Source organism: Nicotiana sylvestris, chromosome 4 (genome assembly GCF_000393655.2).
Source record: "Nicotiana sylvestris chromosome 4, ASM39365v2, whole genome shotgun sequence".
In the NCBI taxonomy this organism is placed as follows: Eukaryota; Viridiplantae; Streptophyta; class Magnoliopsida; order Solanales; family Solanaceae; genus Nicotiana; species Nicotiana sylvestris.
The window spans coordinates 16,414,948-16,429,314 of NC_091060.1; the positions used below are offsets into that span (position 1 = coordinate 16,414,948).

General features: G+C 37.5%; 1 protein-coding gene across 1 annotated transcript; it reads left to right on the forward strand.

The window, feature by feature from the left end:
- The first annotated feature begins 2,559 nt into the window (after positions 1-2,559).
- On the forward strand, positions 2,560-13,796 carry LOC104242181 (protein PELOTA 1). The gene is made up of 16 exons (XM_009797205.2): positions 2,560-2,749; positions 2,870-2,952; positions 3,853-3,928; positions 4,701-4,775; positions 4,858-4,914; positions 8,956-9,001; positions 9,529-9,604; positions 9,809-9,884; positions 9,966-9,998; positions 10,075-10,143; positions 10,316-10,422; positions 10,560-10,632; positions 10,755-10,793; positions 12,128-12,222; positions 12,959-13,065; positions 13,356-13,796. Exons 1-16 carry the CDS (start codon positions 2,699-2,701, stop codon positions 13,427-13,429), a joined length of 1,137 nt encoding a protein of 378 aa, XP_009795507.1. The 5' UTR covers positions 2,560-2,698; the 3' UTR covers positions 13,430-13,796.
- Positions 13,797-14,367: the final 571 nt, after the last annotated feature.

Below are 14,367 nucleotides of genomic sequence, written 5' to 3' on the forward strand. Positions count from 1 at the left end.
GCGTTATTAAGCTAATAATTGTAATCATTGTTAATTAGTTAACTGATCAGGAAAGTTGTGCTTGGATTTGGAGATGAAAGCCGGCTGTCCCACGGGTAGGCCTTGGAGACCCGATGCGGATTAATTATAAGTTTCTTTCTTAAAGGGGAAGTAGCTCTTAAAATAAATTAATTAGGACTTCTTCTTTTACTTTAGAGACAATAAAAATAGCAAAAATTATAGTTACTTTAGGCTTACGCACAAGCTGTGGGGTCCTCAATAAATGGTTATAACGAATACATAGAATTCGGGATGGGCCGTTTAGAAAATTTCACGGCCTTCCCCAAAATAATAACGCGTTAATCACTGCAGGCGCGCTTTTAATAACATTACTTCCCCAAACTCGGGTGCGCATTTATGCGACCCAAATCCAAATCTCAACGATGTTAAAACGTGTCCAAAATCATGGGTGCATTGATGTGACGTGGTTCAAAATGTGTTTTAATAACGTTGCAAGTCCCTTTAAAATAATAATAATAATAATAATAATAATAAAAGCGGTACACAGTTAAAATTTGCACATAGGTTCAACATGTATTAAAATTAGGTAAATAAGCCGAATATGACAGTTGAGCGACCGTGCTAGGACCACGGAACTTGGGAATGCCTAACACCTTCTCCCGGGTTAACAAAATTCCTTACTTGGATTTCTGGTTCGTGGACTGTAATACAGAGTCAATCTTTTCCTCGATTCGGGATTCAACCGGTGACTTGGAACACCATAAATCTCCTAAGTGGCGACTCTGAATTAAATAATAAATCCCGTTTCGATCGTCCCTTAATTGGAAAAACTCCCTCTGCGCCCCTACGGGTGTAGGTGAGAAAGGAGGTGTGACAAATTTTATATAATTTTTTGTCACATTACAATAATTGAATTTTATTCACTATAATAGTAAGATTACTTAACTTTACCCATTATCACAATAATATCTATCAATCAAGGTCACAACAACAACATACCCAATATTATCCTATACCGTAGGGTCTAGGGAGAGTAGTGTGTATGCGACCTTACCCCTACCTTGTGAGAATATAGATGTTGTTTCCAATAGACCCTCAGCGTAGGAAAGCATAAGCACCACATTAATGAAAATATATACAAGAAGGGACAATACCAAAAAGCCATATAAAATAACAACAACAACAACAACAATAACGACCCAATAAAATCTCACTAGTGGGTCTGGGGAGGGTAATGTATACGCAGACCTTACCCCTACCCCGAAGGAGTAGAGAGGCTGTTTTCGAATGACCCTCAGCTCAAGAAGACAAAAAGACAAAACGAGACAATATCAGTATCACTACAAAAATCATAGGAAAATAGGAGCAACATGAAATCCAGAAGAAAGATGCAAAGCAAAAACAATAGCTAGTAAATAGGTCCAGCACTGAAAAACGAAATAGTAAGACACAACATTGCCACTAACTATCTTAGACAAAAACCCTACCAGACTAGTCTCACAAAGGTACGACGGAAGGCAAGACTCAACTACCTCCTAACCTGCAACCCTAATACTCGACCTCCACATCTTCCTATCAAGTGTCATGTCCTCGAAAATCTGAAGCATCGCCATGTCCTGCCTAATCACTTCTCCCCAATACTTTTTAGGCCACCCTCTACCTCTTCTTGTTCCCTCCACAACCAGTCGCTCACACCTCATTACCGGAGCATATGGGCTTCTCCTCTGTACATGCCAGAACCATCTGAGCCTCGCTTGCCGCATCTTGTCGTCAATGGGAGCCACACACCTTCTCTCGAATATCATCATTCATAATCTTATCCATCCTAGTTTGCCCGCACATCCACCTCAACATCCTCATTTTTGCTACTTTCATCTTCTGGATCTGTGAGTTCTTAACAGGCCAACACTCAGCCCTATACATCATGGCCGGTTAGCTGAAGTTGCGTTATGTCTTGCCTAATCACCTCTCCCCGTCTCTTCTTTGGCGTACCTCTATCTCTTCGTAGGCCCTCTAATGTCAACCTCTCACACCTCCTCAGTGGGGCGTCTGTGCTCCTCCTCCTCACATGATCAAACCACCTAAGCGACGCTTCCCGCATCTTGTCCTCAATAGAGATAACACCCACCTTGTCACGAATAACTTATCAATCAAGGTGATTTTACTAATATAGTGGGTAGAATTTTGTGATTTTATTTTTATTGTGAGTAAAGTTTAGCTTATTATCTTAATATGACAAAAAAATTGTGACTTTTCTATTATGAAAGCAAAAGGAAGAAAAAAATAAAAAATAAAGAACTCACGCAGGTTAAATTTATATAATATTTGGCTGGCGGTATAAATAAATTTAGTGTCAATCAAAAATGATATAAATTTAATTATTTTCTTATGGAGTACATGATATCCCACCTTTATCCTACTCTATTTGGGAGTCCAAATATTAAATTAAATTTAATCGGCGCACCAAAGGACACCTTTTAAGTCTTCCCCTCATCGAGCTAAAAAAGTAAAAAACCTAAACAGACAAGGACACTGAGACTCAACCGTTAAAACCTGCAACTTCCATCAACTTAACCAATTTCTCTTACAAAAAAAACAAGAGAGAGTTTTATTCCTCTTTCTCTCTTTCACTTTCACACACATACACACAGATTTTTTTTAATTGAATTTCCCAATAAGTTTTGAGCTTACTTTAATTATGAAGATTGTTCGCAGAGACCTTGTTCCTGATGGCCCTGGTAGCGTCAAGGTAATTTTTTTCATTGAATTAAGTAATTTTCGTAGTATTTTGATACCCCAAATAAAGAAAACGATCAAATTAATTTGGTTATTATATATTTTGAAAAAAAATCATATTTTTTCTTTACAGATAATTCCAGAAGAAGCGGATGATTTATGGGTTGCCTATAATCTGATAGCTGAAGGTGATACTGTCTTAGCTGTTACTGTCAGGTATTATAATTTTGCCCAATTTCGATATAATTTTGCTCAATTTCAATACATGAGTTTACTCGCTCAATCCCAATTTATATGGTTGATATTTGACTGGACGGAGTTTAAGAATTTATATTTTGTGGTCTAAAATAAGCCATAGACATTTATTATAAATCATCTCATTAGGGATAAAATTCGAAGATTAAATTTTAAATTTGTTTCTAAATATACAAAAGTGTCATTCTTTTTAGGACGAACTAAAAAGGAAATGCCATCACATAAATTGGGACAAAAGGAGTAAGTGGTATCTTGTAGGTGCTACTAAAATTTACAAAAAATGTGAGTTTCTTGCACTTTTATAAATTTAATCATGAAAGATGGAATCTTTGGGTTGAATGAACTCTAAATATGTGTCTCTTGCTAATTATCTCCAAATTCAGTTTGTTTGAAAGTTTTCTAGACTCTTCTGGCGTTGTTTTCCAATACATTTTTGGTTCTATATAAATTACACACGTATACTTCTCGTTCTGCAAATCTCTATTTTTTGTAGCAATTATGTTGTTTCATGCCGTCAGCTATTTGTTAATTAGAGTCTAATATGAGCTGTATTGTAAATTCCTAGTTAAATTTGTCTAGATTTTCTTATGACGTTGAAGTTGTGAATGACAATGTAACTAGAAGGAAATTGAATTTTTTTCGGCAGATTGTGAGTCTTTGATGATTGCTCAGATTGATAATAATATAGTTAGTTTTGTTTCTTAAAGCCAGCGATGAATGCTCATTTTATATGTTGAGAGCAAGTGAGCAACTATCTTTTGCAAATTATGTTATGTGGCTCTTTACTGGCTGTGAACACATTTCCGCTTATCACAAAACAACCTAATGTAAGCGTTCATTATTGCTTGTGATTTCCTGTAGGAAGGTTCTAAGGGAAGCTGCTTCTGGAGGAAGAGATGCTGAACGAGTGAAACTGAAATTGGAAGTTAAAGTTGAGGTAAGAGAACATTTAGACGCATCATTCAGCTGTGAAGGGGGGGGGGGTGTTTAACATTCTTGTTAATTGTTTATTTCATCTTATAGTGTTAGTTCTTAATCCAAGTAAAATATTTAGCTGAGTGCAGTTAGAGCCAGATTCCATGGTTGACTTTCTTAGTTCATTATACGACATGTAATGCTCACTTATTTTGGATGTACACATGTCCAGCTTCTCACTGACTTACATCAATAAACTTTACCTTATCCAAAAAAAAAAAAGAAAAAAATATAGTGCATCTGTCCCAAAGTTGGGAAAAGGATAGTTTGATTGGGTGTGGGCCTTGGATCAGGACTTGGTCTTAGCTTCCAGCATAAGGTTTGTTAAGAGAAATTGAAGGATAAACTTTGAAATCAATAAACTATAGAGAAGAATTTACTAAAGGATGCGGAGGAGACTTTTCTTTGTCTTTCACTGATCATAAAAAGAAAAAAAGAGTTTTCTTTGTCTTCCTTTTCTAATTTGGTCAAGATGAAGGAATTTTTGGGTAGTTTGATATATTTTGAGGATATCAATACAGCATGTGTATGAAATACGATGTGATTGCCACATAACAATGCTCCTTTTCATATGAATCACAATAAATGCGACATTGATAATTATGTTCCACTGTAATGGTTATAATTGTAGTGTCACCACAAAGTAGGAAACAGATAGTTGCTCTTTCTAGGGTTTTCATTTGAGTCTATTCCGTTCCAAAGTTGTATAATGTGTAAGTAATTTGGTGTTTCAGAATGTTGAGTATGACAAAGAAGGTTCTGCCTTGCGTATTCGTGGGAAGAATATCCTGGAGAATGAACATGTAAAGGTGTGTATCATTCAACTTAATATTTTTGATTAAGTTCCTTGCTTTGACGCTGCGGCAAAAAACTCTAATTATTTTATTGCAGATAGGGGCCTTTCACACTCTGGAGATTGAGCAACACAGACCTTTTGTGCTAAGAAAGGTACACTGCTGCCGTTTGATTCTTTTCCACCTATCACTCTGTGTTTTCTTTTAAAACTTGTGAGGTATTTTTTTTTTTTTTTGAATTTCAAAAGCTATTAAGCTGGTGGTACATTTTCTTTAGAATTGCAGCTCAACCGAGCACAAAAAATCTGTAAAGTTATCCAGGCCATTTGCATTAATATGATCACACCGACCGAAAGAAAAAAAAAAGAAGAGAACAAGTTACTTAAGCAACTATATTTCAACTTATGTCTCGCCACTGATACCCCTTCGAGGCATCTCCTGTTCCTGTCCTTTGAGGCAGTCCACACCATGCACAAAAGGTGTACATACAATACTTTCTGGCTGCCTTCTAGACTGAACAACCCGTCTACATCAATGATAATTCCACCATGGTTATTTTCGTATCCGATTCCATGCCAAATAATCCAAGAAAAAGTTACGTGTTGTTCAATACACGTCAAAAAAGCGCACACCAAATATATTGTCATTGTTCTCTCATAAACAAATTTACAATGGTTGGAGAATTTCCTTAAGGTGTCGCTGCTTGTTAATTTATTATTAACTCCTTTATTATACATTATCTGGACTTTGGTGAGAATAACAAATACCGAATGTACCGAGGGGGTTATTATCTTTTTTCAGCTTGTTTTATATGTAGCATGACGAAGAAATTGGGGATAAAGGCGGGGACAGGAAGTTGTTCAGACTAGCGAAGGTGAGGGAGCGGAAGGCCCGGGATCTGGACCAAGTGAGATGCATAAAAGATGAGGAGGAAAGAGTTTTATTGGAGGGGGCACAGATTAAGCAGAGATGACAGTCTTACTTTCATAGGCTCTTGAATGAAGAGGGAAATAGGGGCATTGTGTTGGGGGAGTTGGAGCACTCGGAGCGGCAACGAGATTTTGGGTACTGTAGACGTATACGAGTGGGGGAGGTTGTAGGGGCTATGCGCAGGATGAGTAGGGGTAGAGCGACGGGGCCGGACGAGATCCCGGTGGAATTTTGGAAGAGCATGGGTAAGGAGGGCTTGGAATGGCTTGCTGGGTTGTTTAACGTCATTTTTAGGACGAAGAAGATGCCTGAAGAATGGAGGCAGAGTACGATGATCCCGCTGTACAAGAATAAGGGGGATGTCCAAAACTGCAACAACTATAGGGGTATCAAGTTGTTAAGCCATACGATGAAAGTGTGGAAGAGGGTGATTGAAGGGAGGTTGAGGAGGTGTGTGTCCATTTCCGAGAACCAGTTTGGTTTCATGCCGGGACGGTCGACCACTGAGGCCATTCATATTGTGAGGAGATTGGTGGAGCAGTTTAGGGCGGTGAAGAATGATTTGCACATGGTGCTCATTGACTTGGAGAAGGCCTATGACAAAGTCCCCGGAGAGGTTTTATGGAGATGTTTGGAGGCTATAGGAGTGCCTGTAGCGTATATTAGAGTGATTCAGGACATGTATGATGGAACTAAGACACGGGTTAGGACAACAGGTGGAGACTCGGATTACTTTCCGGTTGAGATGGGGTTGCATCAAGGATCAGCACTTAGCCCGTTTTTGTTTTCCCTGGCGTTGGATTCTTTGACACGTCACATTCAGGGGGAGGTGCCTTGGTGCTTGCTATTTGCAGATGACATAGTCCTGATTGATGAGACGCGAGGTGGCGTTAACGAGAGGCTGGAGGTCTGGAGACATACCCTGGAGTCTAAGGGTTTCAAGTTGAGTAGGACCAAGACAGAATACTTGGAGTGCAAGTTCAGCGATGTTATCCAGGAGGCGGATGGGGATGTGAAACTCGATACGCAAGTCATTGCCAGGAGAGAGAGTTTCAAGTATCTGGGATCTATAAGTCAGAAGGATGGGGAGATAGATGAGGATGTCACACACCGTATCGGAGCAGGGTGGATGAAGTGGAGGCTCGCTTCCGGTGTCTTGTGTGATAAGAATGTGCCGTTGAGACTTAAGGGTAAGTTCTACAAGGTAGTTGTTAGACCGACTATGTTGTATGGGGCAGAGTGTTGGCCAGTCAAAACCTCTCATATCCAGAAGATGAGGGTAGCGGAAATGAGGATGTTGAGATGAATGTGTGGGCATACTAGGTTGGATAGAATCAGAAATGAAGTTATTCGAGACAAGGTGGGAGTGGCCCCTGTGGAGGCAAAGATGCGTGAGGCAAAGTTGAGGTGGTTCGGGCATGTTAAGAGGAGAAATGCAGATGCCCCTGTCAGGAGATGTGAGGGGTTGACCTTAGCAGGTGTGAGGAGGGGTAGAGGTAGGCCAAAGAAGTCTTGGGGAGAGGTGATTAGGCTGGCCATGGCGCTACTTGAGCTAACCGAGGACATGAGTCTAGATAGAAGGATGTGGAGGTTGAAGATTAGGGTAGAAGGTTAGTAGGTAGTCGTGCATCCCCCTTTATCTTCTCTAGCTCGATAGTATTCGCGCTAGTTCGGTACCCTTTTTTTTCCTTAGTTTTCTATATTCGCATGTCTCGTTTCGTTGTTACTTGCCATTGGTCATTCCGTAGTTTGCTAGCAGTACTTCGTTCATATTCTCGTCTGCTGCCTTGGAATTAGTTTTCTGAATATGTTATCTTGTTGCTACTTGTTATCAGTACCCCTTTCATATTACCTGTTGCTATCCCCGATTTAGTTTTCTAATTATTGTTTTGCTATTACTTGCTACCAGGGCTTCTCTCACCTTCTGTAGCTGAGGGTCTATCCGAAACAGTCTCTCTGCCCTTCCAGGGTAGGGGTAAGGCTGCGTACATCCTACCCTCCCCAAACCTCACTTGTGGGACCACACTGGGTTGTTTGTTGTTGTTGTTATATGTAGCATGAAGGATCTATGTCCCCTTGTTCGTCCAACACAGGTAGGGGTTGGGGCAATGATAGGGTAAATGAAGGGTTTGAGTTACCTAGTTAATGTATATTTAAGTGATGCAACAATCTGGGTTCAGGTAGAAGAAATTCTTTTCATATGTTAGAGGCTAAATGAGTGATAGGAGATGAATTAGGTCAATAATCAGGATATTATTTATATTATCCCAGACAAATGGTCCATAAAACAGTTTTAGAAAAAAGGACTCCAGAAGCCTTATGCTAAATCATTTTACTTTAATTTTCATGTTGCAAAATATTCTCAAATTATGAGCTCTTTTACATTTGGAGAGCACCTCAAACTCTTTCTTACAGGAACATTGATTGTAATAACGCACATACAATCTTCAGTTTTGTGGAATAAGCAAAAATTTTATGATGTACTTAATTCTTACAGTTATGGACAAACCAAAGGACCCTCGGAATATCTTTTAGACACCTTGGTTAGCTCAGTAGAGATTAGTTTTTCATCGTCAGTTTCGATAAACAGACTAATGTTTCTTAATTGTGGTTATTGTAAAAAAGAAGGAAGGTTAGCAGTAAGAAGAATGAGTAAAAGACAAGACATTTAAGGTATGGGATAAAAGAGAAGATCTGAAATTAGAGAAAGCGGAGATAACACATACTCAATCTTGTGATGTCTATTATTTGTCATTCGTACGTAGTACTTCAACAACCAAAAAAATCTTTTATTCGTAGTTGTCACTTGAGGATTCTATAGGAAACTGTAGGAATACTTTGGATCGAAATATGAAAGCCTGAGCTGAGAATTAAAGGTAAAACTTGAAAGTATGTGGATCAGCGTACAGGCTGAATGAAATTTGCCAAAATTTCTTTTGCTGCTAGATATATTACTGAAAGGTATACACTTATCAAAAGAACATTTTTTAAAGGTATTCGCGTTTTCGTTTAAAACTTTTGTTTGTAATCTGTATATACTTCCATCTATGCATGGACAATAATTGTTTTGAATTTCTTTGTATATAGTGTTTCAAAGTGATTGTTCTTTCCTTTGCATCTGCCCTTCTGATTTCATATGTTTTCTTATTAGCAAATTTATGAGCATGTGCTTTTTTTATTCTTCAATCGTAGTCTTATCTAAACAGAGTTGATTTTTACAATAGTTTATGCATATATTAGTTTTGACCAAGATTATCTTATTTAGGTGGTATGGGACTCACTGGCGCGGGAGGTTCTTCGTCAAGCTTCTGGTATTTTTTACAGTACACTTCAACAAAATTAAATTTTTAGTTGTTCAGTGCTGCCATTACCATTATCTGCAATATTAGGTGTTTTATTTCATAGCCTGACTTTGATCCCGTTTGGCTTAGTGGAATAAAGTAGCTTTTAAGCACCAAGTGCTGAAAATCACTTTTAAGTGCTGGAGCTAATTTTATGAATAAGAAGTTACGTGTTAGCACTTGGTTAGATTAATAATCAATTGGCATGATAGTGAAACTGCTTTGTAGGTGCATTAGTTGTTTCAGTCTAGGTGTGTTTTAGCTTTTTTTTTTTTTTTTGCAAAGGTTCTCTTACTTCTCCGCTCGTACACTGGTGGAGAGAACATGATTATTCGCTGCAATTTCGTGTGCGTCAGGGTGTTCTTGAACTGATGAAAAGTTTCCCTACAAAATTGTTGATGATTGGACAGTATTGCTTCCAATGTGGATATGTGGTTTAGTACTGCTCTTGGATTACCCTTTCATTATGCTGAATATGGTTTTCCAATTTGATTCAGATCCATCTGCAAGCGCCGATCTGGCTGTGGTTCTGATGCAAGAAGGATTGGCACACATACTTCTTATTGGTAAAAGGTAAGCTTGACAATCTGATAATCCTCTTGAATACAAATTTTAAACAGATTTTGAGTCTCTCCTTTTCTTTTATTCAAATAAGATGGTATAATTTAAAAGGCGAATGAGGATGACAGACTTTCTGTTGCGGATTAAGGTTAAGACTGAGTTAACTAGATTGTCTGGCATAATTTAGCCTTATGTACCTGTTGATGTTGTTAACAGCGTGACTATTACTCGTTCTCGTATAGAGACTTCTATACCACGCAAGCATGGGCCAGCTATTGCAGGTTATGATAAGGTATGTCTTTCTTTTTTTCCAGCTTTTGTATTATTTAATTATGATATCTTAGTGATTTGAGTTCTTAACTTTGTTTTGCAGGCGTTAAACAAGTTCTTTGATAATGTTCTACAGGTAGACTTTGCGAACTTTCTTAATGTTGCTTAATGTTCATAAGCAATATGTGACAAGTTGTTATTTTCTGTTTCAGGCCTTTGTTAAGCATGTTGATTTCAAGGTAGTTCGCTGTGCTGTAATTGCAAGTCCAGGATTCACCAAGGTATTTTTTGTTTCGGTAGTTCTTTCTTGTAAAGTTACACTTCTTGGCATGTCATACATTTATGCTATGTTGCAAGTGAAAGAACGTGCATGCCTAAGTTTATCTCTACTATGCATATGTTATTTAATTGTGGTATATATCTTCAATCTTTTTTTGCTTATTAAATGTACAGGATCAGTTTCATCGTCACCTGTTGTTGGAAGCCGAGAGGAAACAGCTAAGACCTATAATAGAAAATAAGTCACGCATAATTCTTGTCCATACAACATCAGGATACAAGTGCGCCCATCTGTCTCTTTCTCTCATATTTTAGTACAATTCACCTTTTTTTGTCTAAGTGATATGTTATGGCTTATGATGTAAAATCATTGTCAAGCATGATTGTTTAAGCCCAAAAGTTTTTATCTGGTTAACAGGCATAGTTTGAAAGAGGTTTTGGAGGCCCCAAACGTAATGAGTATGATAAAAGATACAAAAGCTGCCAAAGAGGTATTTTATACCCTTGCTCAACATATTATGATCTTTATTATTCTTTATACTTATGTTTGTTAAAAGTCTTTTTCTTACTCATTTGGAATTACAGTTTCTTCTTCTCTTCCAATCTTAATCAGGTCCAAGCCCTAAAGGAATTTTTCGCCATGCTTTCAAATGTTAGTTTCAACCCTTGATCTCTATGTTTTATTTTTATGTTAATAAATATATTTGGGATATTTCAGATTGTTTTCTTTCATAAGCTAAGAGTACAAGCAGATTGTTTGTCTTTGAATTTATGTTGCTGGAATCTTTTTGGTGTTTGTTTTTTATCTTTCATCTTGAATTCTGTGTAAGGCCTGGAAATTTCAAATAAAAGTCAGGTGTTTTACTATGCATGCCGGAGATCCCTGTTTTAAGGAAATCAAGATGGACTAATCTGAAATATTTCAAGATTAATAACAGATTTGCTTGCAATCTAACTTGGTTAAATTTATTTTCAGCAAGGATCTGTCAATATTCTTAGATATTTCCAATCAACAATTTTCGACTTTTATTGAATTTTTGGGCATCTCAGTTGTATCTGAGATGTGCAATGAGTTTGATGCTACTTAGCGATCTGCCTACTTGATGAACCATTATTTGAAACTAAAACATTCACAAATGATCTTTTCGGACCTAGGAATGCACAAGTTGAGGATGATGTGAGGCTTATGAGTAAGTAGGTTTTGGTTGTTGAGTATTTGAAACATCAGAGGCTGGCTCATATTCTTTGTAAAGCTTCTACACTAAGAAAGAAATTCTTTTTAGCTGGAAATTCTGCAAATGGAAGTTGTAAATTCTTGCTAATCAATATATCTGAAATTTCACCACGAGTTTCTTAGTTGGATCTTTAGTTGACCGATGTTGAATTTAGTGCGAGGAATATTCGTCTGCAACGGTGACGCCATATTGATATGAGAGGGCTAGAGGAAAAATTATCATCTGAGATGACCTCCTCCCCCTTTACTTCTTTGCAGAAAGAAATACAATAAGTCTGGCTGAATTAAAACACTTTTGCTTGATTTCCAGGTCTCTAGGTCATTACGTCTAAACACTAGAGTTACATTACATGAATTATGATATTCATTTTTTTTGAAGTAACTGAGAAGGATAACACTCTTGGTTATAAGTTTTTCTCTCTTTTTTTTAAGAACCTGCAATAAATTTATGGCATGTCCTCTTTACTGAATCTCTACCATTTATATGAATGAACTTCACCTTTTATGAAGTTATATGTACTTCCACTTGTCAAAAATGAGGTAATACAAAATTACAGCATAGCTGTATAGTTACATTGCCACAAGTACGTCAGAATTTGATATTGGAGTGTTTTTTTCCCTTATTTTAAATATATTTTAGTAGTGGAAGCTTACGTTTATGTTGGAATTTGATATTGAAGTGTTTTCTTATTCTTATTTTAAAATATATTTTAGAAGTGGAAGTTTAAGTTGCTTTTTTGGTACTTTCCTAGGATCCCGATCGTGCATGCTACGGACCAAAGCATGTTGAAGTTGCTCATGAACGAATGGCTGTCCAGACACTTCTCATTACTGACGAGCTCTTTAGGTGAGCTATCTAATGGTTCCCGGGTTGAACTGATGGGCTGTACGAGCAATAAAAATGAAAGTGTATTGTTGTATGGATTAAGATATAGCTTGATAATATATTTACCTGCAACTCATGTTCCTCTAGTTGATATATATCTCTTTTTACGTGCTTAGCTTTTAAAAATGGTGTCTTTGGTGCATAGGATTGGTCTATTTCATTGCTGTTGTCATATTTTAACATGTAATAACTTTGTATCTTCATATTTCAATGGATTATAAATGGTCAAGAGGCGAGGCGGCTTTCATGAGATGTTTTGTCCAACATATCTACTCTCTATGTGAAATTCAAAAGTGGCCTCTAAGATAATAAACATTCATGTACCATGTCAATACATGGTCCAGAAGATCAATAGAACATCTCCCTCAAGCGCTTGGGCAGAGTGCCAAACCCTGTTTCATGGGTGAAATAGAACTACTTCCCTTCATTTTCTTTTGTTTTCGTTTCTTACTTTTTCGCATTAAGGAACCTGCCAATTTGGTTGTTGTTTGTTTCTTTGGAATCGAATGCATGCTATCCTTAAACCGACTTTATTTTTGAGGAACATGTGAGTGGTGAGAGTAAGTCGTTGGCTAGGGCTTTGCATAGTAATTGATGAGATGTAAACATCTTACTGTACTATCTCTTTCGCTCCTTCGCGTATATAGTTGGTTGATTGTATATGAGAAATATCTAACATCTTCTGATCTGTTGACAGGAGTTCTGATGTAGCAACGAGGAAAAAGTATGCTAATCTGGTTGATTCAGTCAAGGATTCAGGTGGTACTGCTCTCATTTTCTCGTCAATGCATGTTTCAGGAGAACGTGAGTATATAGTTACTTTATTGTTAATTTCTTTTTCCTTCCAGCATTTACATCTGTCATTCCCAGTTAGACTCTATTTTGCTCGGTCCTTGGTAGTGTTTTACGAAACAGGTCTCTTGGAAATTGATTCGTCTAGCGTCATCTAAATGAGTCGAACCATATATCCCTTTCTGTGCACATGTTCATTGTCACATTCACACTTTAAATCTTTTCCTTCCATCCTGTAAACGTGCATGCTTTACTGCATATTTGGTTAGACTGATTAAAGTAATTCTTGGTTGGGAGCACAGAACTGGCACAGCTAACTGGCATTGCTGCTATCCTTCGTTTTCCTTTGCCGGAACTGGAAGATATAGAGATGTGAATGAAGAAAGGCCGTTCGTGGGTAATGTTATAGCTACACTCTTAAACGTACCATACACACCAGAACAGACATTCACTATAGAAAGAGTGAGAAACTGAAGTAATGCATTCTTAGGAATGAAGATGCCCGTGTTGTTGTACATCCGAATTTTGTCCTTTCTATTAATTAAACTGTAATGTATTGTGACTGTAGAGATGTACTATATCATTGTAGCGGTATTTTTCATCGCAGGTTTCTGCTTATAGGAGCCCCATTTTAATGTATTCACTTCTTTCATGTTCAATTAGAATATCTTAATTCAGTGGTGCGCTGATGTAACAAGTCTTTGCACTCTTGATTATTAAGTGAAGTTCTCTTGTTATTGACAGCTGCTCTGGTTTTGCTGTTGTTTCTTTGACAAGCACATTGTTTTAATTCTTTTTATTGTTTCTCAGGAGTTTGGCTTGTTTCCTCTCATTTTCCAGATTTTTTTTTCGTTTTCCTTTGTATATTTATAGAAGGGGAGCCTTGGCGTAACTGGTAAAGTTGCTACCGATCAGGAGGTCACGGGTTCGAGCCGTGGAAACAGCTTCTTGCAGAGAGCTGTGGAAACAACATCTTGCAGAAATGCAAGGTAAGGCTATGTACAAAAGACCCTTGTGGTCCGACCCTTCTCCGAACCCCGCGCATAGCGGGAACTTAGTGCACCCGACTGCCGTTTTTTCTTTGTAAGTTCATAAAATGAGATAAACCAACTACAAAATTCTTCTTATTTATTTATTTAATTATTTATGTGCGGCACCAGATGTGAAAGTAAATTTCAAGAGAATAGATTGGAAAGATATTTTCCAGTCTGCAAAATTTATCTGTATCATCTTGCTGCACCTGGTTAACCAATTGGAAGTAATTTTCCCCTCCAGAAAATGGCATCAGTAATCTTAGTCTTTGCTTCTTCACAC

Coding starts and splice junctions, on each gene's coding strand:
- LOC104242181 (XM_009797205.2), top strand. CDS start 2,699: ATGAAGATTGTTCGCAGAGACCTTGTTCCTGATGGCCCTGGTAGCGTC. Junction 4,776..4,857: donor TGGAGAATGAACATGTAAAG/GTGTGTATCATT, acceptor ATTTTATTGCAG/ATAGGGGCCTTTCACACTCT. Junction 10,794..12,127: donor TTTTCGCCATGCTTTCAAAT/GTTAGTTTCAAC, acceptor GTACTTTCCTAG/GATCCCGATCGTGCATGCTA.